Here is a 26,109-nt window from a genome sequence, read left to right as displayed (position 1 = left end):
GTAGGCAGAACAGTACCCCTTCTCACCACACACATTTTCAAGAGTTGCCTCATTCACATACAAGATTGTGACAGATAGGAGCTATTTTACAAATACGAGTATGAGGGGTTAGCCGGTGTGCTCGGGCGTAAGCTGAATTTAAAAACATATTATATATCAAGCCTGTGTGGATTGCAGTTTCCAATCCAATGCTTTATTCTCTCTGATTCAGGTGTTTGTTTTCTCTCTGATTCAGGTGGTCTACTATTCAGAGAAAAAAAAACCACATGTGATACAGCATTTGTTCCTGTGTGTCCGGTTTCAGATTTAAACCAGCTTGTATCTCTAAACTTCTATTTTGGTTTAGCAAAACAATTCAAGACATACAGCATTACTTAGACTGCCATGTAAATGAATATCCTTTTGTCAAAGCTTAAAAATAAGTGTGGTCCAGTCTACAATATTGTCATGTCCTACAGGATGCAGTTAGAGGAACAGCTTCCATCCTCTCTACGAACTTGAGTACCCAGTACTGTGTGAATGTTCCTGCTTGGCTCATAAATTGAAAGCACACCCCCATACACAGAGCAGGATTCTTCGAACGCACACGCATGCCGATGTTCGGTTTTGAGTTAAAGTGTTGGTGTAATGCAGACTTCTTTTCATAAGTGTAACCAAATGCATAACTCAATAGCTGTTGGAGATGGACACTGCCAGAATTGCTAGAAGCATTCTCTTCTGCTCAATTGCTTCTGAAATAAAGTAACATAACGATGAAGGAAAGTTTGCTTTCATGGCAGAGAAAGCGGAACTGGAGGTTCAATTCAAGAGGTCAATTTTGCTAATAGCAAACAACGGGGCAGAAAGGGGTACAGTTTGCTGAAGTGTGACGCGGAACAATGTAAAGTAACCAGGCAGTAACTTCCATATTGCGGGTAAATTAGCCACAGCTTTTCTAGTGGTTTATGTTCGAAATGTTTCAGATGACACGCAAAGCTTTGCCGAACTTTATCGGATCATGTCAGATTGTGTTCTCTAGCTTCGGAGCACCGCATAACAGTTAAAGACTGGATGTCCGTCACTCAGAGAAGCAGAATTAGCAATCAGTTGCACTCACAGGGAGGACATGTTGTTCATTAAGTGTGTGCTTTCACACGCACCGCGGGAGCATGTCAATACAACGTACAATGAAGAACAGGCAGGGCGCACATACTTCAGTGATGTTAGCAAGGACGTGCGAATAAAGAAAGCTGCCCTTCGTGAAGAAAATGCTTCCACATTCAGTAGGTTATATTTCATGATTCTTCTGCTCCCGCAAACCTCGCTCGCCATGCTAAATGCCTGAAATTTTTCAACACACGGCATTGGCCACGAAAGTCATCGCGATCACTTTAGCTTTCACAGCGATGATGGTAAAACACGCAAGGGAATCTCAAGGGATGCGCGCACAAGCCCGTGTGCTTGTGTGAGTTCTAGCAAGCTGGTTGCCACTTTGGGAGCACTTCCCAAAGCCGCTACTAAATGTCTCTTCGAGCATTGCATGCGCGCTGACTCAGTGAGACCTAAAAATGGAGGTGGGTGAGCCATGCCATGTCGATCAAAAAAAAGGCGTGGCTTCCACACTTCAAGATAAAGTGCAGCTGAAGTATTCAGTGTTTCGCCCTGTATCCTCCTCTCCTTCACTCATGCACCGGAGGAGCGTTTATGTGCTTGCGGAACCAGCTGCGTGCTGTAGCATTTAGGTGCTTGCAGGAGCAGCAGCGCCTTTAAAGTTAATCTAAGCAGAAAGGTTTTTCCCTGTTCCAAAACTGCTACATTCAAACAACAAGAGGACACTGTTCCTATAGCAGGGTGCAAAAAGTCACCCAAAACTGCTACAACCAAAACCAGAACTGAGCAAATAAAAAATGCGTATTCCAGGTGTTTGGCTTGGCAGGCATCTGGAGCCCCAGCTTGAAAGCATGTGATGTTTCTAACTTTAAAGCAGACACCGTGCTGAAACAAATGCGGCTACCGTGTACAATAAACGTATGCCCTTGGTGGCCCAGTGAAGTGGACGCCATGGTAATAAATAAATATTCCCCAAGGTATACAATGAACACCTACTGTGTAAGGAAACTGTTTTTAGACGTTGATCCTGGCCTAAAAATGGAAAGGATGTATCTGGAGGGCCAACCAATAAGAAAATAAGAGCGAGGCAGGAGTTAACCAATGGCAAGCAGCAGTCGGGTTTACACTCCTTATAGTATTTACAGCAAGTTTTGCGCAGACAGCTCATCTCGGATGATTAAAGCTAGTTGAGCTGCTGGGGAATGCTAGAAGCCTTCTCAGAAATATTTTCATGGCGCATTGGAAGAAGCTTACGTTGGTATACCCCCAAATGTTGCAGCAAAACAATGCTATGGCCCTACATTTAGCTTTCTAAAACTCGAGCCATGCTCCCACTGACATATGCCCTACCCTAGCAGCAAAGTCAAAGACTGCAGCAATACATAAAGCAAAGAAATGCCTCCTTTCCCTAATCAGTGATGACCAGGTAATGAGAGAGTCAAACAGAATGCTGAGCTAAGGAAAGGTTTTGTCTTTAGTGAGTATATTACTCTTACATATACGAGTTTGTAGTAAGATATTATTACCATACTTAACAATAATGTAACTTTAACCTTTATTTTTTCTATTAATTTCTAGATTATTTTTTTAATGTTTGCAAAGGTATTTTTATCTTACCTAACTATAATATTGCGTAAAGTTTTGTTTTTTCAGTGAATATGATTTCATTTTTATTTTTCCATACTCTTACGACACCATCGCACAGCCAGGACTACAAATTACTGCCGGCCGGTAGTGCAAGCTTTACTTTTTCAAGCTGGAATGGTCCCACGGTTCCCCGCTCTAATCCTGTGGGACCACAGGGGCAGGCCACACTGGGTCCCGCTGAAGCCCCGCAGATCCTCAGAGGAAGCCTCGCTGGTTCCCGCTGAAATTATTTTGGCTCCACGGGGGCATGATTTTGTGATACATATATATAAATTATGAAAACATATAGGATCATTCTTTTTCTGCTCCTTCAAGTACTAGCTGTAGATAGATATAGCTATATAATTACAAAGATTGAGTCCTTTCTGACTGTGATGATACACAGATCTGTTCATTGGAGTATCCCGAAAATCTGCCATTTGCAATTTTTGGAAAACTAGTTGAAAGAGCAAGGGTTTAAAGGTTAATCATTTGTTCGTAACCTGTGACTCTGCTCCCATACTGTTCAACAGACAACCCAACATATTTAATTAGGTGTCACTGATAGTAACGTTGGCCATCAGGGGTAGCTGGGCCTAAGCCAAAAAACATTTTTGCAGCGATATATGATGTGTTGTGTGAGACTGCACTAAATAGTTTAATAACCTAAATGTTCAAATCACGTTTTGGAAGAAAGTGGAAATTAGAATACGTACATGGAACATAGATGAGATTTGTTCACAGTTGAAGAGTTATAATTAGAAAGTTAAAGACCCCTTAGGAAATAGGGTAAAAAGAATCACAAGGAATTGAATGAGTTAGATAACCTCCATTCGTAATAAGGAATAACATAAATGTCCAAATATGGCATTCACGTGTGGGCGCTATGTTCATTGTGGTGTTTCTGCAGGTGCTGGGAGTTGATCACTGGCTTGTTCTTCAATTGTGCCTTGCTTATCTGGCAAGATGGTCGGTCAATCGTTCAATTTCACTTTTTGTGAATTTTGCATTCTGTTTTCACGAGGTTTATGGTGGCCAGTTCTGGAACCGTATCGCCTGTCGGAATTTTACTTTGTGGGTGTAGATGTTGTTGCGAGTGTGCGTAGGACATGCTGTATTTGTAATACGTTACTATTATTATTAGGTAGCATGCTGGCAGTCGACGTGGGATATATACCTGTGGTATAACTGTTGCGATTTGTGCATGCTGTATTAATGTACTTGTGGTTTTAGACTTTTCATTTGCCACTGTATTGAAGTGTATCTATGCCTCTTGCCAGTTTTTTTAGTTATGGGGAAATGGTATAAAGTGTGTACATGCGGATTGAGTTTTTTGTCTATTCTATTTCTTCCTTTTCTGTAGTTCCCTCCCTGACTGATGCTGACATGAGGAGAACATCTTGTCACTATTTGATTAGAAGTGAAGTACAGCGAGATTTAGATGTTTCATGAATGTTTGTTAGGGGGTGTATGTGTGCTATAAATGCTGGTGCCTTGCATTTTCAGCGGAACATCATGTGTATTTCTGCCATGTGCCCTACATGTTTTTTGTTACTTTTCTCAAGTTTTGGTAATGCTCATTCTCAGGGTTACATGTCCACGAATCCCACAATTGCTTATTTTACTCACCCAGGCCCATATCTCCTGAGGGTGCCATTTTGATTACCTTTGTATCACTGTACATTTACCACAGATTTTAAGCCTTGAGATCTGTAATGGGAGACGATCCTTGATTAATCTATACGTAGGTGGAGGTGACCTTAAACCATAAACCTCTCTCCCTCCTACCCCTACTGGAGTGGTAAATCCTCACAGTGAAGGAACATTATTACTGTAGTAGCACTCAGATTGGAATGCTGGGAGCTGGCCATCCAATGAAAAAGTCCCCTTTGCTGCTATAACCATTGTTCAAGTTATGCTCAGGGAGCATCCCAGGGCTGCCAGCTCCCAGGACTTATTCTCTCCGGTGTGTTTGGACTCAATACTTGCTCCAACTCACCCTCCCCAACACATCTCTCTGCTTGGCTCCATGCATTCACGCAGGAAGCGGAGCATGACCTGAAGGTATAACTCGCCACAAGGTCTTGAAAAATGGCCCCTCAGCCCTGCAATGCTCCTCTTCTTCTGTTACCGAGGAGGTTCCACAACACTCTTGCTGGCTTGCATTCCCCCTTCACCAAAGCTCGTTTTCTAGTCTGCTCCTACCCTCCTTGTCTCCCTAAGGAAGATTGTGAGCTGGATTAGTCAGAGCAGTAAGAACAAGCATTGGTAAATGCATTAGGTTTCGCCTATGGAATTAACAAAAAGTTAAGAGGTGTTGAAGCATTGTATGAGTGCAGGGAGAATGGCGTGAGTGCTCTCTGTGCAGTGTGAGAGGTGCATGAATGAAGGCTGGTAAGTGTGTGAGTGCAGGTTGAAACTGCCTTGATGCATGGTGATTGATGTGTGTTCAGTGCAGTATGTCAGCATGCTACACAAGTGCTCTAATGAATGATTGCAGCGAAGTGAGCCTCGTGAAAGCAAGTGTTACACATTTATCTGCAGAGAAGGGAATCGAGACACTGTAAAGTATATTGTCCAAGATCACACTTTGAACCGCTCTTTAGGCAGCTTAACACTCTTTGTTTTCCAAACTCATTTTATACCTTCATAATATTATGTGATAGTTAATGTGGACTATAAGATTTTTGCAAAATTATTAGCTCTCCGCCTTGACCCGCTCTTACCACATCTCATAGGGAAAGAACAATGTGGATTTGTTAAAGGCCGCCTTACTTCAGATAATTCCAGACTCTTCCTTAATGTGTTAAGTAAAGCCCCCTCACTATCAATTCCCATTGCCGCCATCTCAGTCGATGCTGAGAAAGCCTTTGATCGGGTTGACTGGTCCTTTCTCATGGCTTCCTTAAAATGGCATGGCTTCCACCCTAAATTTATATCTTATATTTCTTTGCTATACTCTTCGCCCAAAGCCTCTGTTCTCGTTAATGGTCAACTCACTTCCCCATTCACGCTTCAACGTGGAGTCCGTCAAGGTTGTCCTTTGTCACCTCTTTTATTTATTCTGGCGCTTGAACCCTTCCTCACCTCTATACGTAACAATCCCTCCATTTCCGGATTCCCTTATGGTGCTCATCATCTTAAATTATCTGCATATGCTGACGATATCCTTTTATTTATTTCAGATCCGGCCACCTCTATTCCCTCTTTATTAAGTGAATTTCAGAAATTCTCTTTGGTCTCAGGTTATAAAATAAATTCTGACAAAACAGAAATTCTTCCGTTAACCAAATTTTGCCTTCCCCACTTCTTTACGGCTACCGGCTTTGCTTGGAATTCTAAGAAAATTAAATATCTTGGTGTTCTTTTTTCTAACTCTATTTCCTCTTCTATTCAACTTAACATGAATGCAGTCATCTCTAGAATAGAATCACTACTCGCTTCTTGGAATCCTCTGTTTCTCTCCTGGTGGGGTCGTCTTGACTCCATTAGGATGATGATTGCCCCAATTTTGATCTATTTATTATCCATGCTTCCAATTCGTATCCCTATTTCATATTTCCGCCGCATTGATTCGGTTTTGTCCAAATTTCTCTGGAAACAGAAAAAGGCTCGTATTTCTCTCTTACGCCTCCGCAAATCTAAACTCAATGGTGGAACCAACTTTCCAGACTTTCGCCTTTATCACAAGTCTTTCTCACTTCGACAAGCTTCCCGCTGGCTTTCTCAGGAAACCTCACCCTTTTCTCCCCTTTGGCTTTCTGTCGAACAGGAGTTATTACTTCCTTACTCTTTACAAGAGGTTATCCGCTTCACTTCTAAAGCCCCATGTCTTAACCCCCTTTTATTCAAACATACCTCTTCTCTTCTACGGCCTTTAGTCTCCTCTACTCCGGTCACTCAGGAATCCTTCCTACTATTACCTATATGGTATAACTCACTCATATTAATAAATAACAGACCTATCGCATGGCCCTCATGGAGAGCGAAAGGTATCATCTGGGTACGTCATCTGTTTGATGGCTCATCCCCCTGTTCGTTTCCTCAACTCCAATCTCAATTCCGCTGCCCTTCTTCTTTTGCAAAGAAATTCCTCATCCTTATGGAAACCATTTTAGATCGTTATTATTCTCTTCCGTCTGAGAGCCTACCAGCCTCACCTCCCGCTCTACTTACCGTCCTCTCTACTGTTCCTAAAGCTTCCCTTATTTATCGCTATTTCTCAGCCCCTGACCCAGACCGTCTTAAATCGAAATTAGAATTGTCTTGGGAGGAGGATTTGGGTTCTTTATGGTCAACTTCTCTTTGGGACAAAATATGGGCCAGATCTTTGAAGATTTCCCGCACTGCCTCTCTTACTCAATCCCTATTTTTCTTCTATCACAGACTCTACCTTTCTCCTCTTTCTATATCTCGCTTTCACTCCAATTCTATTCCTACTTGCTGGACCTGTAATGCTCCCAATGCAGATCTTTTACATCTTTTCTTCCTCTGTCCATCAGTTCGCATTTTTTGGACTCAGATATTCTCTCGCCTTTCCCGTATTTTCACCATTTCTACTCATTTTTCCACTTCCATTGTGTTTCTGGGTAGCCTTTCAGATGATCTGGATCTCCCTCCACACTCTCACGGCCTTTTTGACCTTATGTTAGCCCTTGCATTACAACACATTGTCTCTAACTGGAAATCCTTGAACAATTTGTCTCTAAATTGTTGGTGGAATCTAGTATGTCAATCACATAGACTTGATGTTGCCTTTGCTTCTTCCTGCAAACCCTCCCGAAATGTTGAACTTTACTGGTTACCTCTCACTTTATATTTAGATCAATCTGCCAAAAAGACATATTCTCCAGTTTCCTCGGATAATTTCAAACCCCCTTGAACACATGTACTCTTGCCTGTAGTTTATGATATTTCAATTTCACTGTTGTGATTTTTCTTTTTAGTTTTATACTTGTTTCCTTTTCGCTAAAGGTTCTTATTTCAAATAGTCGCTAAATATTGTGTATTTTACTGTACTCTTTTGACTGACATGTATTGAATTCTCTAGTTTTTACTCATTCCTTTCCTATTACCATGTTTTTTTTTTTTTTTATTATTTTTTTATTTTTTTTTTTTTATTTTTTTTTTATTTACCTCCCCCTCCTCCCCCCCCGTAAAATACTTTAAAATGCTTGGTTTTTTCACTGTGATATTGGTTACCTATGTTTATTTTATTCCAATCTTTAACTTTTTCTTATATTTTACTGATGTCACCTTATTGTAATATCTGATTTTACTCTAATAAAGCTTTCAAACATAAAAAAAAAAAAAAATAATAATATTATGTGATTTACTAAACAGGAAGATAACACATTCAGAAAGGCGTATGTCTGCAATATGCATATAAAACATACTCTGAAAGCACCTCTGTGTTTAGGTCAGTAAAATGTTTAGTTGTGATTATAAAAGAGATTAGCATGGCAGAGGTTCGCCTAGGGGCAACAAAAATACAAACACCTTACCAGCACATGAAAACGTATTTATGCAAGGATGAGTTAGTAGACACAGCCGCAAGGAGACATACACACACACTGTAATCGGGAGACAAAGGCAGAAACACAAGAGGCAAATTTGCTTCCAATATCTGTGTCATGACAACTTGCCACTGGGATGAAAAGTGCCTATTATTAATGTGTCTGCTGTCTTCAGAACAAATAAACGGACTCTCAAAGACATTATCTACCTGGTAATGTTTGCACGTTAATTTCTTTTGACAGTCCCAGAAACATAGTGCGTAGTAATCGAAATCTAAGTCATTGTGAGTGAGTTAAAGTGCCTGGAATGACTCAGGGTTACATGTCCACGAATCCCACAATTGCTTATTTTACTCACCCAGGCCCATATCTCCTGAGGGTGCCATTTGGATTACCTTTGTATCACTGTACACTTACCACAGATTTTAAACCTTGAGATCTGTAATGGGAGACGATCCTTGATTAATCTATACGTAGGTGGAGGTGACCTTAAACCATAAGCCTCTCTCACTCCTACCCCTACTGGAGTGGTAAATTCCCACAGTGAAGGAATATTCTTACTGTAGTAGCACTCAGATTGGAATGCTGGGAGCTGGCCATCCAATGAAAAAGTCCCCTTTGCTGCTATAACAATTGTTCAAGTTATGCTCAGGGAGCATCCCAGGGCTGCCAGCTCCCAGGACTTATTCTCTGCAGTGCGTTTTGATGCAATACTTGCTCCAACCTACCCTCCCCAACACATCTCTCTGCTTGGCTCCATGCATACACCTTACCAGCACTTGAAAACGTATGTATGCAAGGATGAGTTAGTAGACACAGCCGCAAGGAGACAGACACACACACTGTAATCGGGAGACAAAGGCAGAAACACAAGAGGCAAATTTGCTTCCAATATCTGTGTCATGACAACTTGCCACTGGGATGGTGTGTCATTGTGAGTGTGAGTTAAAGTGCCTGGAATGACGCAATGATTCAGTTATGGTAATAAGTGCCTCTGGCCAGAAATATACCTTATTGGAGTCTAAGGGTGCATATCTGTGCAGACCAAGTTGGAAGGCACTAATTAAAGCATGCAAACTGTGCATTGTTAGGAGGTGCCCGAAACAATCATGAAAGCTACAAGTAAAGAGCACCGGAGATCATTCGATGAGTCTGAGGGAGAAGGGGAAAATGGGCACGGAGGGTGCAACACAGAAAGCAACATAATGAATCTAAAGATACAGCCCAGGGTTACATTGACCAGAGATGAGGGAACAAATCAGTGTGTGGCTACATCCATTTCGTTGGCATATGCTCACTAACGCATGTGCTTGAAGAAAACTGCCTTCATGTCTGATGTCTGTGAGCAACAAGTGTGATGTCAGGCAGGCAGGCAAAACTGTTTTAAAGTAAATGTAGATGGTACTTGCTCTTTGCAATTACCATCAAATAGCTTTTAAACTTGGAATGACAGAGCTCCTCTGCCCATTATCAGGACCCGCTCCTGGCCTGCTGGTGCATTTTATGTTTTAACGTAACTGGCCAGACATGAACATTAAAACATGCAATGCACGACGAGCTGCTTGCGTGTGTTGGGAAGGGTGAAAGCAGTGGCGTTGGGGAATGGGCCCTGATTTAAAGAAATTATGCTGATAGAATGCTAGAGTGGAGGCAGACCAGAAAACACACACTGTGTCTGTCTATATGCGATCCAATGTCTTAGGTAGGGCTTGTACATGCAAAGGAATTTGACAAAAGCAGCTGATGCAACAAGTACTTGGGCCTCGGGACACTGATAAGAGAAACACATGAGAGGAACAACAGGAAATAGTATGCTACGGCCAACAGAAAAGGAGGAAAAGTAAGTGGCAAGCACAGAAACCAATGAAAAGCAAAGCGGTGTGATGTAAACTCATTTTTAGTTCTTTATTAAATACAATAGATTTCACAAGCACACCACAAGTGCTGTGCAGGCAAAATCTAAAAAAGAAAGAAAAAATAGTTGCTTACTTCTTTCCTACTTTTATGCAGCTGATCCCACTTTTCCTTCCATGAGGAAAGGGAAAGAGGAGCTGAACACTGGAACATACACTTCATAAAAGAAAGAATGAAAGGCAGAGTAGAACCATGGGATCACCATGGCGAGAAAGTCAGAGGATTGGTACATCCTCATAAATGAAGGACAATATGGATCAGAGCATTTGGATTGCAGCTGGTCTATTACTGAACATTGCAGACATTTTCTAGTTATTAGATATTTGCCTGATGTTAGACTAGAGTCACGTTATCCTAATAATTTTAAACCTAAGGGCTCCATGGTAAAAGAAAAATTTCTAAAATCACTCAATCAGTTGAATAACTTAGTCATACCTCCACCAAGGCAAAGGTCCTTAATATATGTTCCTGTGATGTTAACCTCTAGACTACCGGTTAGAAATGGGATTTTTGGATGGTAAGGGCATGTGCCTAAGCCGGGCGGAAGCCACCACTCTAGTCAGGGCAAGGGAGGTACACACTGAAGATAAACCCTGCTTACCCCCTTGGGAGCTTGGCACGAGCAGTCTGTCTTATCACAGAGGCAATGTGCGAAGCGTTTGTGCAACACACACACACCCAGCAGCAGGCACACCATAAAAGAAACTCCACACAAGGTTATATAAACAATAGCCTTTGTATTATCCAAAACACATTAAATCATATTCACACAATATACACTGTGCTAAATGACACTATGCAATATTTACAGGGGATTATATACACAGGACAGGGCCAATCGGACCACTGTGAAAACCATCACAAGCACAAGCAGTAGAAATAATATCACCACCAGTAACCAATCATATTAGCAACATAAACACATTGTGCATAAATCCTGAGCATGACGTTAGCCTAAAAGCGCAGTATGCCACAATCATATTAGGCATCACCATCCAGAATGACCCCCAGGCCAACTGGCCTTTCACTGGGGCTCAAAATGCCCTCTGTCCAGAATGTCAGAGCGTGAAGATAGGGCTTCTCAATTAGCCCTAGGGCTACAAAAGCATCAAAAGCAAAGTGCGCACTGCGCTGGTGCAGAGGAGCGTGTCTCACTCCTTCATGCTAGTGAAATGAAAAAGGCCCTACGTTGCAGCTGCCATTAACGGGCGTTGCAGCTGATGAGAAATGACCACTGTCACCAACTGTGCCTGGTGAGCCCCACTCGTGGACTCGATCAACAAAACTGCCACCAAAGGAAAATGGCACTGGCACCAACTGTGCCGAGGAAGTCCCACTCTGGGACTCCGAAAATAAACTTGCCCAAACGTTGCAGCTGCCCGCAACTGCGGTGCGACTGTGACAAGCAATCACTCACTGGCACTAAACATGCCTCAGGAGCACTAAACAAGGCTCCACTCTCAGCCCCCTGTACCAGGACTCTTTTGGTGCCCCTGGCTGCACCCAAAATGCTTTAGAGGTCCCCCACTCACGAGGGCTCCTTTGTGGACTCCTTTCAGCAGGGGACAGGCACCAGCAATGTGCCTCAACAGTCCCCGATCCACCAGGACCTCTCAAGTGCTTTTTGTAGGTGCGGGCTCCCAGCAGCTCACGGGAGCCCCGCTCAGGAATGCACTGCCTTCTGGACTCCATGGGGTTCTCCCCAGCTCACAGGAGCCCCGCGAGGCAACAGGCCACCACTTTGCCTGCCTTCCAGCCAGCCGCACTGCAATTTCTGACCTCTGCAGCCTCCTTCTGTTTGGCCCCGCTCAGAGTCAAGCAACATGCCTGTCTTCTTCTCTTTGCGATTCTGCCACTGCCATTCTCGGTTGCTCCTTTCGGGTGGCAAAAAAGTGCGGGTGGGAACCCGATGGACTACAAATGCGGCGTAGGCTCCCGCCAATGAAATGAACTCGGGGTGGGGATCCGCCAAATGAGCACAAAAGCATGGTGGGCTCCCGCTCCTCCTCTCAGCAGTACGGGGGAGTACCCATGTCGGGATTCCCCGGGCAGACTCCTTCAGCAGTGCACAGCAAAGCACACACACTCCCCTACTCCTGGAAGACATTTGTAGCGCTCATGAGGCAATAGAGCTCCAAAAGTTTCAGGGACAAAGCTGGGCCCAGGCTGGCCAACACACAGGGTCCTCCAGCAGGGAGGCAGTCCATCATGGCGGTTCCTCCTGGGGCCCAGCAGCAGCAAGTCCCAAGTCCCAAGAATAGCACATACTTATATGGGGTAACAGCCCCAAAATATATAGTACATTTTCTTTGTCTGCCGTTGGCACAGGGCTTTGGGGAATCAGCCTGAAATCATTTTGGGGGTTTTAGAGCACTCTGTAGACAATGCTCCTCATCCCCTTTGTCAGGTGGGGGCTCGTCCACAGACACACAACAGGGGGGTGGAGCCAGCATTCACCCAGGCAGGCGCAGACCTATTCATTTTCAGGGGACTACTCCTCTCACTACTCCAAATGCAGATATCTTATTCAGCCTAGCGCTGACTAACCTTGATCTGCCTGGAGTAACACACACCTCACCAGCCCCTGTCACTCCAAAGCCAGATATGCAATTCACATCAGGCAGGCAGACACATGGTACACAGAAATGCATACTTCTAGAAGTGTCATTTCTAAAATAGGTATAATAAATCTACACACACCATTGCGCAGCATTTATTATTACTATTCCAACCATACCTAACTTGACCACGTTGTTCCTCTCATATCAGTAATTACCACTGAAACACTTATCAGGTAATCCCCAATGCTTTCTCATGGGAGGGCAGCCTCACAGCAGTTTGAGTTTGAGTTTGAGTTTGAAAGTTCTTGTAGAGCGCACGTATACCAGCGGTTTCTTGGCGCTATAGCTAACGGGGACTGAGGTTAGAGGCAGGGAGGGCAGAGGGAGCATTTATTCAAAGGACTTTGTGAATAAGTGGGTTTTAAGGCATTTGCGGAATTGTGAGTAGAGGGGGATGGAGCGAAGTTCAAGGGGAAGGGAATTCCAGAGGGTGGGGGCAAGGAAAGCAAATTTGGATCCCCCCCACTTCTTTCTCCAGAAGCGTGGGATGGTGAGGAGGGACTGGGAGGAGGAACGTAGGGCCCTGGTGGGGGCGTAAGAGACAATCTCAGAGGAGATGAAGGCTGGCGCCAAACCCGATCGGGCCAGGAAGGTGATGGATGCGAGCTTGAATTGAATTCTAGCTCGCACGGGGAGCCAATGAAGTGATTTCAGGAGTGGGGTAGAGTGGTGGAATTTAGGGAGATTGAAAGCCAGGCGAGCCGCCTGGTTTTGGATTTGTTGTAGGCGACGCAGGCTGTATGCAGGGATACCAGCATACAGGGCGTTCCCATAGTCCAGGCGGGACACCACCATGGCCAAGATGATAATTTTTAGGGCAGAAAAAGTGAAGAAGCGGGACACCCTGCGTATAGTACGCAGTGAGAGGAAAGAAGAAGATACCACAGAGCTGACCTGGGAGTGAAGGGTGAGTTGAGAGTTAAGTTTTATGCCTAAAGTTTTAACTGAGGAGGAGGGAACAGGAGAAGAACCAAGAGAGGGGGGCCAAAAAAGGGGGGACCAGGGACTGGATAAACCACCCGTCAACACCAACTCGGTTTTATCAGGGTTGAGTTTAAGGTGGTTGTGGTTCATCCAGTCCCTGATATGAAGCATGACAGTTTGAAAATTGAGGACAGCAGAAGGAGAGGAAAGATTGAAGACCAGCTGGAGTTCATCCGCATAATTAAATATGGCGACCTCCATCTGTTGAAGAGAGAAAATCAGAGGGGCAATGTACAGATTAAACAAGAGGGGAGAGAGAGAGGAACCTTGGGGGACCCCGCACTGAACTTTCCGGATGTCCGCTGTGAAGTCACCCAGGCGAACAGCCTGGGTGCGGTCGCTCAGGAAGGAGGATAACCAGACCAGGGCACTCCCCCCGATCCCCGCCGCCCCGATACGGGAAAGTAAGATGTTGTGATCCACCGTATCAAAGGCGGCTGAGAGATCGAGGAGCACGAGGGCCTGGTGCTGATTGGTGTCCATACCCTCCCTGAGGGTGTCTAGGACCGACATGACAACGGACTCCGTAGAGTGTGCGGGGCGGAAACCGGCTTGGCGGGGGGCAAGGGCTCCGTGCTTCTCCACAAAGGAGCTCAGAGCGCAGGTGACATGCCGCTCGAGCACCTTAGCCAGAAATGGCAAAAGGGAGATGGGGCGGAAATTGGCCGGGACAGAGGGATCTGCCCCAGGTTTCTTCAGGATGGGCACAATGACCGCGGATTCAAGTAGTTGGGGACTATGCCTTGTGAAAGGGAGCTGTTGAGAAGGTGAAGGGGAGGGTCTGGGCAAGAGACAAAGATGTGACGGAGGATGTGGGCAGGACAGGGGTCGAGCGGGGAGCCAGATTTGATCAAAGGCACCAAAGAGGTCAGACTTTCCCGAGTGAAAGGGGGAAAGGTGGTCAGTGTGCCTTTGGGGGGAGGACATTGAGGATCAACAAAAGATGGGGAAGGTGAGGGGATGTTAGCCTTGATAGTGGCAATTTTTTGAATAAAATAGTTATTAAGAGAGAGGCAGAGATCTTCGGACGGGGCTGGTTTTAGAGTAGTTCTGTCCGAGAACGCCAGGTTGTGGACGATGGTAAAAATCTCTTTGGACTGGTTCTCTGCTGCTAAGATTTTGGAGGAGAAATAAGATGTTTTAGCCTCCAAGATGGCTTTTTTGTACTGGCTCAGGATGTTGGTGTATTCCAGTTTCAGAGTGGGGCAATAATTTCTCCTCCAAGCCCGCTCCGCGCGGCGGACTATTAGTTTGGTGGTTTTAAGCTCATTATTAAACCACCGATTGGCGTCTTTGTCGCGTTTGGATGTAATGCGCTTGAGCGGGGCAACGGAGCTATGAGAGAGCCACTGGTTTATGGCATCAACCTGGGAGGCAGTGGTAAGGCCCTGAAGAGAAGGAAGAGAGCCGGTAAGGAGGGAGGAGAGATACTCGAGGTTGACACGGCCCCATGATCGGACCCAGGTGTATTTGGGCCGAAGGGGCTTAGCTGGGGGGAGAATAGGAAGGAGAAAAGAAATCAAGTGGTGGTCAGACCACGGGCAAGTGAGAAACCAAAATGTCTGTTTGTCACTACCAGGACATTTCACGCACTTAAGGTAAATGTCCTACCTTTTACCCATAATACACCCTGCCCATAGGGCTAGCTAGGGACTACCTTAGGGATGACTGACATGTCGTAAAAGGGGGGGGTCACAGACATGGCACACACCTTAGGTGCCACCTCACAGCAGCAGTAACACTGCACGCACAGGCCCTGCAATGGCAGAGGCCTGACAGGTTTGAAAGGCTACTTTGGTGGGTCACGCAATCAGCCCTGCAAGTCCACCAGCAGCATTTAATTTACCAGCCCCGGGTATATGAGATACCACTTAACAAGGGACTGACAGGTACATTAAATATGTGAAACAGGTGTAGACCAATTTGACCATATTTACCACAGAGGGCACACACACTTTACATTGGACAGCAGTGCTAAAGTGCACAAAGTCCTAGAACCACCAACACCATATCGTGAGGCTTTCTTTCACCCACCCACTGCATCCAACTCTAGTGGAATGCCAATCACAGCGGTGCACGGCAGCTATGTGATCGACAATTAAATCAAAATCATGATTTTTGTTCTGCTTTACACTGTCACCTTCCATGCTGACGTGATGCAACGCTCATATTGTATCCCCTTTGTTATGGATTTTTTTTGCTGCACTAAAGACATGATTTTGACAACAATCAACATTTTCAAAATGGTCGGAAAATGTTTTTTTTATCCCCTTCATCAGTCTGCCACCTGTTGTATAGTTCAAATGTGACTTACAGTAAAAACAATGTCTAAAATGTTATGCTTAACTGGCAAAATTTATGTTAAGTCTTAACCCCTTCAATCCTGCCCGGCACCTTTTCAAAAGCTAACCTCTCAAAAACTGCTAGATTTACAGAAATCTAAAAAAGCACACTTTCTGAGTAATGTTCTACATTAATGCCAAGCTTAATATAAATCTGTTGAGCGTTTTTGCTCTGACAGTGAATAGGTTAACATGGTGGCGTCATTAGTAGCTGTATAGCATTGCATACCATGATTTACGAATTTCATTGGTCTTAAATGTTTGATTTATTCACTATGACTCACCACTAACTCTGTTCTTTCAGTGATTTTTTTACTTCCCTCACTTGCCATGTACCTATTCTGCACTGTGGCATCCCTTTGTCCATACGCAGTGGAGACCGGTTGTAGGGCTTAACATTTTCTGTTTGCCTACAACTTTGGTTCACGGTTATGAAACTGCCAACATTTTGGCACATGCTTAGTAGATGCACCTTAGGTTCATCATACCAATTTCCATGCAGACCAGCAAAAGTTAAGAGATGAGTTTCAAAACTGAATCCCATTTTAGCTCCCATGGGAACTTTTGCTCATTGCCACCGTAAAACCTCCCAATGGAATTATGTTATATTTGATATAAATGAAGAACTTCGTTGAGAATGCACACTTTTCATGATTTGTTGTAATTCTATAGAAATTAGAGTTACAAAACGCTGCCAGGTGGGCTTGAAAGAGTTAACACGTCTGTATATCTTGTCAGTTCAAATCATAAACATTTTCAAATTCCCAAAATCTTTCAATTACATTTGGATTTTTCAATACGTTATTGGATGATGAACGGAATAAAAATATTGCTGTTGCACCTATATGAAAACTTCAAATATAGACTGTTGGAAACGACCATATTTTGCCTAGTATTTTCCCAGATCTTTTTGGGTTCTTTCATGGAACCCATTTTTGTTGGCCATATGACTCTGCGCTCTTTCCTCCTGCTTACCACTGTTCAAGTGCCTGTGTTCTCCCTTTAAAATGGTAACAATTACATATACCTTATTGGGACATTTACTTATAAGTCACTAGTTCATAGTACTACATGCACCCAGGGTCTATAAATCACATGGCACTATTGGGCTGCAGGGCTCATGGTGCCACCAACTAGAACATGTCTCCAGGCCTTCCTCGCAGTCTGTCTACAGTTTTAAACTGACATTTCTACATGGCAAATAAACCTTGTTTCAGGTGGAGACCTTCCTTTCTAATACCTATTAAGCACCCCTAAAGTGGGCTCTAAATGACCCTTGGGCAGGGTGCATGCTATTCCAAACATAGGGCATGCATATTTATTGTTTCACATGTTCTGACATTGAAACCAACCCAAGTTTGTTTTCCATAAAGATACACTAGGTTATACTATATCCATTTATAATGCTTAATTTCAGTCTGGGAGCAGCTAGAAAAATGATTCAAGGACTAATGTTATTAGTTATTTAAAATTCAACCTAATGGTAATGGTCAAGCCAGGTTTTATATTGCTATCTTAGAAATTACACTTTTAGAAAGTTGTCATTTGTCTGCTTAAGTAAAAGAGGGCCTTTCTGCCAGTGTCCATTTCATCTGACTGTTATATGGTTAAATGTGGTGAGATGTAAATTGCAACCAAAGAGTGGACAAAAGCCTTGGGTGTGGAGAGGTGTTTTCCTCCCTGAGCTTGATACCCTGAGGGCTTTCCTGATATTTAAAGGGTGTCTACCCTGTCACTGGTAGATGTAGCTTACACCTAGTCCTGTCTCTGTTTGTCTTCTAGTCACCTTGGCTCCAAACCCAGTTGAAATGGGAGCTACCCCAGTACTGATTTGAAATGACCACAAAGTAGGGTTTGCTGATTTCCGTAACCAAACCTCTGGGTGGGCACAGTAGCTCTGAAAAGGGGAGAAGGGTTCTGAAATGTTGGTTTTAGGTAGTGAGGACCACTGTAAGATAGTTTTTAGTGAAACACACAAGAAGTGCTGCAAAACGTGGTGTAGTCACCCTGGCAACTTTTACCCCATTGATTAAGGAGTAGCCAGGTGTCTCCACCATCCATAGGCTGTTACTGGGCAAAAATGTGGCAACCCCAGTACCTTCAGTAGATCACTTGATGGACCTGTTGAAGAACAGAAGGTGAATGGGCCTGCTGTCTGTGAGCTGAGAATTACTTTCACGACTCCTGCTTGGGCCACAGAGACCCAGCAAGCTGCAAGAGGCCTTTTTCCTGCTTTCTCAGGAGAGCAAATACAGATTGACCTGCCCATGACCCTGCTGCTGGCCTCTGCTGGAGTGAATATTTACCCCCAAGTGCTTTCCCCAATTTCCTGGACCCTTGGCTGGTGTCAAAGTGCACTCCTCCTGAAATTCCCTAAAACCTGGGAACTTTTTGCTGTGAGAACCAAAAGAGGGCAGGGACCAACTTGCCAGTGATCCGACAAATGTGCAGTATTGCTTGGCCAAAGATTTAGGTTTCTCTTGCTATGTTCTAATCCACAGCCGCTAATACGATCCAATTGGACCTTCACAACCTGCTGCCTTGCACAGTTGAAGATTTTTGATTTCCATTCTAGAGGCTTAGTCCAAAGGTCAAGCTTTTCACAAGTACAAACCTGCCCATTATATCCGACCTGAGCGCCATCATAGTTACCTCAAACCGTATCCTTGTTCTGGTCAAGTGCAACCAGATGATCGTGGTTTGTGCTTAATGCTTCTTGGTGCTAATTTGAACCTTAAACTTAGAAAATTCGCAACTATGGTTCTACTTATTAGATTTTGTTGTTTTGGGTTGTTTTATTTATTGAACTTCACTCTATTGTCTAAATTGGTTTGGGATTTTTCTTGTCTTATGTTTTCACTTTATTACTATTTAAGTACTGCATGAATAGCTTAGACATTGCCTCTAAGTTTAGCTTGACTGCTTTGTGCAAAACTGCCAGAGGGTTAAGCACAAATTACTTAGCGAAATTTGTAGAAAGTGCAAAGGAGCACTTAGATGTGTGGAAAAAAGTGAGTAATAAGCATGCTAAATATCAGATTTGTGAATTTGATGGAAATCTTGATCAACGCTGAGGCTATTTTGTACTAAAAAAGGCATCATTTTCTATAATCATTATTTTTAGAAAAGTAGTGGATGCAAAAATTAAAATTGTTCATGAAATTTGCTAATTTGGTTTAAAAAAGATTAAAACTACCTATTATTAGCTAAAGATCCTTACTTTCTTAATACTTTATCATTTATTATGTTTTAATATTTGTGTGTTAATCATACAAAACAAACACTTCAGCTCACATTTAACACAAAACTTATAAAGAATTAAGGAAATAAGAACAAAATGTTTGTTAAATGCGATTGGCTCTTTACATTTGAAACCCCATCTTAATGGACCTTCCTTTGAGAAATATGTTCTTTTGATTTATGAAGAAAAGCAATACAGAGGATTATATTTGTCACAGTTTTAGATTAGGAATGTCTCTCCCATTAGGATATTTAGCCAGTGTTTGTATTGCAGTACATATAAGGGGTTATAGACTGTCAGCTCTAGGAAAATGAGAAGAATTGTTTGTATAATTTCATCGTATCATGACGACATAACGCTTTCAGCATTTGATGCCCAAGTACCAATCCACATCAGTTTATCAACACCTAGATATTAAGTGCAGAATATTGCACCGAGGTCAGCACTACATAGTGCTTTGCTAATGTGCATATTTGTTCTGCTCCAATTTGCCACGGCCATCAGCAAACAGTTGATACCATAATGCCTTCTTCATACAGGCTAGCTCTAGTGAAACATTTTGTTTGTCCTTTTCTTTGGTGTACAGAGGATCAAATTGCCTTTTTACTACATATGTTCAATATATTACCATTTGCGAAAACACATGTTCTTCATGATTTCTAAACCTGAGGGCATCCATATTTCTTTAATATTATATGAAAAGACTAATTCAAAGACTGTAACCTGTTAGTCACTAATACAAGAATTTGGTTGGTAACCATGAATCTTTCTTGTTTTCTTTTTTGCAGCTATCGTACCTGCCCCCTCCATGGGGTGAATGCCGCCCTTCAGAGACGGGGTCTGATTTCTTCCCAGTGTACAGTCTAACAGCCTGCAGGATTGATTGTGAAACCAGATACATTGTAGAGAACTGTAACTGCAGAATGGTCCATATGCCAGGTTAGTACACCTTGTCCCTTAAATTGCAATGGATGATAGTGCACATCCATAATGTTGATGTGTATCTGCTACAGTAGCGCACACTGCAAAACTCAATTATTTCTGGGTGCTTTTTTGTTCAGTTAGGTTTTGTGAAAAAGCTTGACGTTTGAAGTTACATTGATTCCTCCTTTGTGTGAAATTAAATTTAAAAATTAAGGATCCAGACTGTTCCTTCATCCACATATTAATGTGTTGGATGGGGAAAAAAGTGCCCCAGTCTTACTCTTTTTCAGTCATGGAGAATGTGAATCCCTTGAGGGCTTCATCTGATGTGCTGCCCATTGATTCTGCAGTATAAAAATGAGCGAACAGCTGTAGCATGATATAAGAAACTACAAGTATACCAAATGAAATGATTATTTGTTATCGGTGAGGGTTATTTAAATATTTCTTAAACACTTTCAGATAAAGAATTATTTTTTCTATATTGACCAGGATGTCGTGTTTTGCTGGGTGAGACAACTCACATTTGGTTAACAAAGTTTATTTTCACTTTGTCTTGAATTTGAACAACACATGTCAAATAATTAAGGGTGCATAAAGATTTCTGTGCAAATAAAGACCATTTTTACAACACAATTGTATTAATAAATAGTGCACAATCCTTGCTACACTCAATGTATTAAGAAAGTGATGGTCATGCCGTTTATTTAGGATTTAATTCTGCTATCGGGTAGACCGCCAAATGCGAACCAAGATCAGCTCAAAAGGTATAACAAATGCCTCTGATTATATAGAACATTGATCTTCAATCGAATGGTAGCTTTTTTTGAGATCTTGTGAGGTGGCGTCTTGAAATTTGTAGTTGACACGTTTCGCCCTGATGGTTCTAGGTCCATTGATTCTAGGCAGTGTAGGAAGATTGAGGATCGCTATATTGACTTGTGGTTATGAGATCTAGATTATGAGCCTGCCTGGAGAACCCATGACTCTACTACATCTTACCAGGCAATATCTACAGCCATCTTCTTTCTCTGTCATGATCAGAATCCCGGTGGCTATGATTTTTTGGACTTCTTTGTGGCACTGGATTTAGTTGATAGCAATCTTTCTTTAAAAGATGTTTAAGATACATGGGTGCCCACCAGTGGGCGATAATGACTGTACTGTCTGAGTTTAGTGTGCCTGATTGAGGAAGAATGTGAGTAATTGTAGGCAGTGGTGACATCCTCGTCTTTGAAGGAGCTTTTTAATGAATTTGTTAAAGGGTTGAACAAGGTGTTTACAAAAAGAACTGCAATGGGAGATAGACTTTTTTCACCTCTTTTTTGCTAAGAAACCGATGGTCATATTGTTTACTAGTGTTGAGGTGAAACTTTATGCAGAGGGCTTCAGGTGAGTTCTTACTGGGATGTGTGAGTCACTCGAGAATGAGTTTTTGAAAGGGACTTGACTGTGTTCAGAAAGGCCCCAGAGATGTGTAGGTGTGTTTTTTCAGCCCACAGGCTGGAAGTGAGACCCTGGATTTAAGCATTCACCTGTGAGTGAATTACGAGTGACCTGTTTCAATAAACTGATAGCTGACCGTTGTTCTGATCATTGGTTACCTTGTGGGAAGAACTGGCCCTAGGTAACAGAGATCTGAAAAGAATTTTGCCAATGAATCTTCATGGAATTTTTCCCAAAAAAGTTCCATTCTACTCATCTCCTTCCCAGAACATTTCGGAGTGATCTATCAAGCAGGAGCTGAGAAAAAGGGGATATCCAAAACGTGTTTTTCCCATTCATTTTTCCATAGGAAAATTAAACAGCGATACTGCAAAAATGGCTTAACAGAATACCACCAAGTTTGGCAGAAAGTTAGATCTTGGTCCAGAAAGCGTGCCTTATGGAGTAAATCCATTCAGTTGTTTTTAGATTTTACGGCACAAAACCTTTGCATGTATCGCACTGCGGTCACAAACAGTAGCCCCACTAGAAGATTTCAGAGGAAAATTGGTACGCCAGCCATATTATCTAAAGTGATAGTACCATATGATATCCTGATTCCTTGGCAGTACAGCTGAAGGCCTCCTCACCACTGACACTTGCTATTTGGAAGGCACACCTGCATTACTACCCACCCACCAGTTTCATTCTTCTTGCATGCCTTCCCACTGCTCCACCACAGTTCCTGTATCTGCTTCAAAGAAAATAAACTTCTTTCGGATTATAAAACAGATTCAGTGCAAGCGCAGCATTGATTTTCACATGGGATGATTTCAAAATTACAGTGGATTATTAGTGGAGCACTAGCATACCTATTACTTGAACTATTCCTTGCCTTTGAAACTGTTCGTCATCCGTAGCTTCCACAGAGACTTGACACAAATCAGAGTGCAGAGTGCAGTAATTAGGCAGATCGCATTACAGAGGCAGATCTTCTCTATCAGACAGATAATCATCTCAGTCCTCCCTTCAGGCAGCTCCAGTCAATTCACAACTAAAGTACCAAACATCTTTGCCCCCTCTTTAACATTTACTTTAGCTCTTTATTGCACCCAATCTCCTCCTTCAATTGTCCTGTCAAGTGTTACTGTTAAGTAGATAATAAACAAATCATACTTAATTCTAAAACCCATCTGACTTTGACTCATACTCAATCGGGCAATGTCCCAAGCAGTGAAAATAATGACGATATCTAACCACAGCAAAATAAACAAGTCACAAATCAAAATATCCATGTGCAGTAAATGGATCGTATCGTATCGTATCGTAAGGGGTGCTTGTAAAGCGCACTGACACCATGGGTTTCCTGGCGCTGGTTGGAAATAGAGGAGACAGAAAGACTAACCAGTGTGAGGGAAAAGCCAAGTTTTTAAAGATTTACGAAAGAGGATCAGAGAGTTAGAAATTTTAAGAGAGAGGGGGAGAGAATTCCAGAACTTGGGGGCCAGATATGCAAATCTCCGGCCTCCAGATCTGCAGAGCTTGTAAGAGGGGACAGTCAAGAGGTGAAGATGGGAGGATCTCAAGTTACGGAACGGGCGGTAGGGACGGATGAGAGATTTTACAAAGATGGGACAAGAGCCAGCCAAAGATTTGAAGATAAGGCAGCCGATCTTGAAGGCTGCCCTAGAGGCGACAGGAAGCCAGTGGAGTTTAACGGGAAGGGGCCTGGCAGATTGCCACTTCGGAATCCCTAAGGCCAATCTCGCCGCCTGATTTTGGACCACCTGTAGTCTGCCCATCGATGTTTTAGGCAGACCATGGTAGATCGAGTTGGAGAAATCTAGGCGGGAGAGGACGAGGGCCATGATAACCTGCAGGAGGGCATCAGGTGTAAAGAGATATGCCACTTTCCTGATCCTGCGCAGTTGGTAAATGCAGGACGAGACCACGGTCCCCACCTGCGGCCCTAGGGATAGAGCGGAGTCAATAGTGACCCCTAAGCTCTTCACCGAAGCCACGGGAGTGGGAGAGGGGCCCAGTTCCACCGGCCAGAATTGAGGCCCCCAGAAGGTGGGGCTCCTACCAGGAAGAAGGAGCTCCGTCTTCCCGGGGTTCAGCTTTAGCTGGTTGTGGCCCATCCACTGGAGAATGTGGGACATGGCTGACTGAAAGTTAGAAATAGCAGAGGGGGAATTAAGAGGGAAAATTAGCTGCAGGTCGTCCGCGTAATTAAACACGGTGACGTCCCACAGCCTCAGAGAAAATAGAAGGGGGCGAAGATAAAGATTGAAGAGGAGAGGGGACAAAGAAGAACCCTGGGGAACCCCACAGAGCGAGTGCTCTCTAGGAGCCCTAAAGGCACCGGGGCTTAGGGTCTGAGACCTGCCCGTCAGGAAGGATCTGACCCAGGCCAGAGCCAGGCCCTGGATGCCAGCCTGCTCGACACGGCGGAGAAGGATGTTATGATCCACCGTGTCGAAGGCGGCTGACAGGTCTAATAATACCAGGGCCTGGGGGGTGCCCTTGTCAACACCGTCTCTCAGGGCGTCCAGCACGGCCAAGATGACTGTCTCCGTAGAGTGGCCGGGTCTGAAGCCAGCTTGGTTGCCCTCGAGGAAGTCGGAGCTCTCGATAAACTGTGAGAGACAGGTGGTGACGTGGGCTTCCAGGATTTTTGAAAAGAAAGGTAGAAGAGAGATGGGGCGGTAGTTTGCCGGAACAGCAATTGTCCTGTCAAGTGTTACTGTTAAGTAGATAATAAACAAATCATACTTAATTCTAAAACCCATCTGACTTTGACTCATACTCAATCGGGCAATGTCCCAAGCAGTGAAAATAATGACGATATCTAACCACAGCAAAATAAACAAGTCACAAACTGAAATATCCATGTGCAGTAAATGGATCACACACCATCCAGCCACAATATTGCCTCAGCAAGTAGGCACAACTGAGCTCAAGTGAGGAATCTATGGATAAATACTGACTCCAGTCTTTCAGTCATAAGATTGTATTAGTCCAATATGTTTAAACTGCAGCTTGGCGGTTCTTTCCCTCATATTGTATATAAAGATATCTCTGCCTACATTGCTTGAAATGCTTGTTCCACCCCACTGACTGGAGGAGTTAGCCACCAACCCCCCCCCCCCCCAAAAGTCGGATCTAATTTCCCCGTGGCATTTGGTGGGCTGATCGGTGCTGCACCTTTGCTGTTCCAAGTCATAGATGACAGCCCCAATACATGCTGTGTGGGAGAAAATATAAACTACATTTTACTGTTCTTATTTAAATAAAGCAGCAGAAGAAGAGTGAGGGGCATGGATGGGAGATGCAGACATAAGAGAGAGGCACAGAGATAGATTAACATGATGTACAGACAAAGGGACAATGGCTATGAGTACACACTGACGAGATGGGGACAGACATGCAGAAAATAAGTGGTACAGGTAGTACGGTGGAGCATAGGAAGACCATATTAGGTGACAGAACATAAGAATTGGGTCGAACCGTGAGTTCGAAGCAGCATGGAAAATGGACAAAGAGGTGGCCAAAGCTAAGCAACACTGGCAAACAAAAGGAAATTGCTACTGCGGCCAAACAGCCTGTGGGAGATAAGGGGAAAGAGCAGGAGGTGGATAGAAGTATGGCTGAGAGAGGAGCAGATATGGGACATCAGCATGGAATGATGACAGTGAGAAAAGTTTGAAGTATTGAACAAGGAGGATGAGACAGGATGGTAATGCAAGATGAGGCACAGGTAGGAACACCCCTCTCCACACTACACCTAAAACTGAGAAAATATTCTCCAGATCTCATCCGCAGAGCAATGCCTAGTAACAGTTTTTGAGAAGCAACAATCGTTCAGGGAATTGGTAGTTAAATAAAATCTAATGTGTATATACACACTTGCCTGTTTACAGTGAGTCTACTGATTAGCTAACTCCCTCAATCCCAAATCTGTTGTTCATGTACTACTTTATAGAGTATGCTCTTTAGAAGCATGCTTCTGCCATTATATGTCTGTAAAAGCACTTTGGAGTCCACAGAGAGACAAATATACAAGCTGTTCTGCCACACTGGAGAGGCACGGTTTCCAGGAGCTAAGTAAATATGACTGCTGCTTGGAGGAGCCTCCACCAGCGCAAGCACAAACACCCTGACGTTGAAGAATGGGATGTCTGAGTGCAATGGAAGGATGTGGCAGTCTGCCATTAATAATGTACCTCAGCATACCAGCTTGCAATGGATGTGATGCTGTGCAGGATCAGGGGAAAGGTTTCCCTTGAATGCTTGCCAGTATCGTCTGCTTTCGACTCCTTTGCACCTTCCTCACTGCCTGCTTCCCAAAGGGGCAGTGGCGTGCTCTTCTGCATTGATGCCTGGGCACTTTGGTCTCACAAGCAGCGTTTCTGAATAGCAAGGTC

At 43.6% G+C, this 26,109-nt stretch overlaps 1 protein-coding gene across 1 annotated transcript in view; it reads left to right on the top strand.

Annotated features, from left to right (window-relative positions):
• The window catches only part of LOC147716912 (acid-sensing ion channel 2-like), a 1,907,803-nt gene that overhangs the window by 1,378,745 nt on the left and 502,949 nt on the right, over positions 1 to 26,109 (top strand). The window contains exon 4 of the mRNA XM_086923796.1: positions 20,122 to 20,272. Coding sequence (XP_086779922.1) covers positions 20,122 to 20,272 — 151 coding nt within the window. The remainder of the gene's footprint in view (positions 1 to 20,121; positions 20,273 to 26,109) is intronic.

Source organism: Lissotriton vulgaris, chromosome 5 (genome assembly GCF_964263255.1).
Source record: "Lissotriton vulgaris chromosome 5, aLisVul1.2, whole genome shotgun sequence".
Classification (NCBI taxonomy): Eukaryota; Metazoa; Chordata; class Amphibia; order Caudata; family Salamandridae; genus Lissotriton; species Lissotriton vulgaris.
Note: the sequence above shows the minus strand (reverse complement) of the source record. Positions and strands in the feature narration are given on the sequence as shown.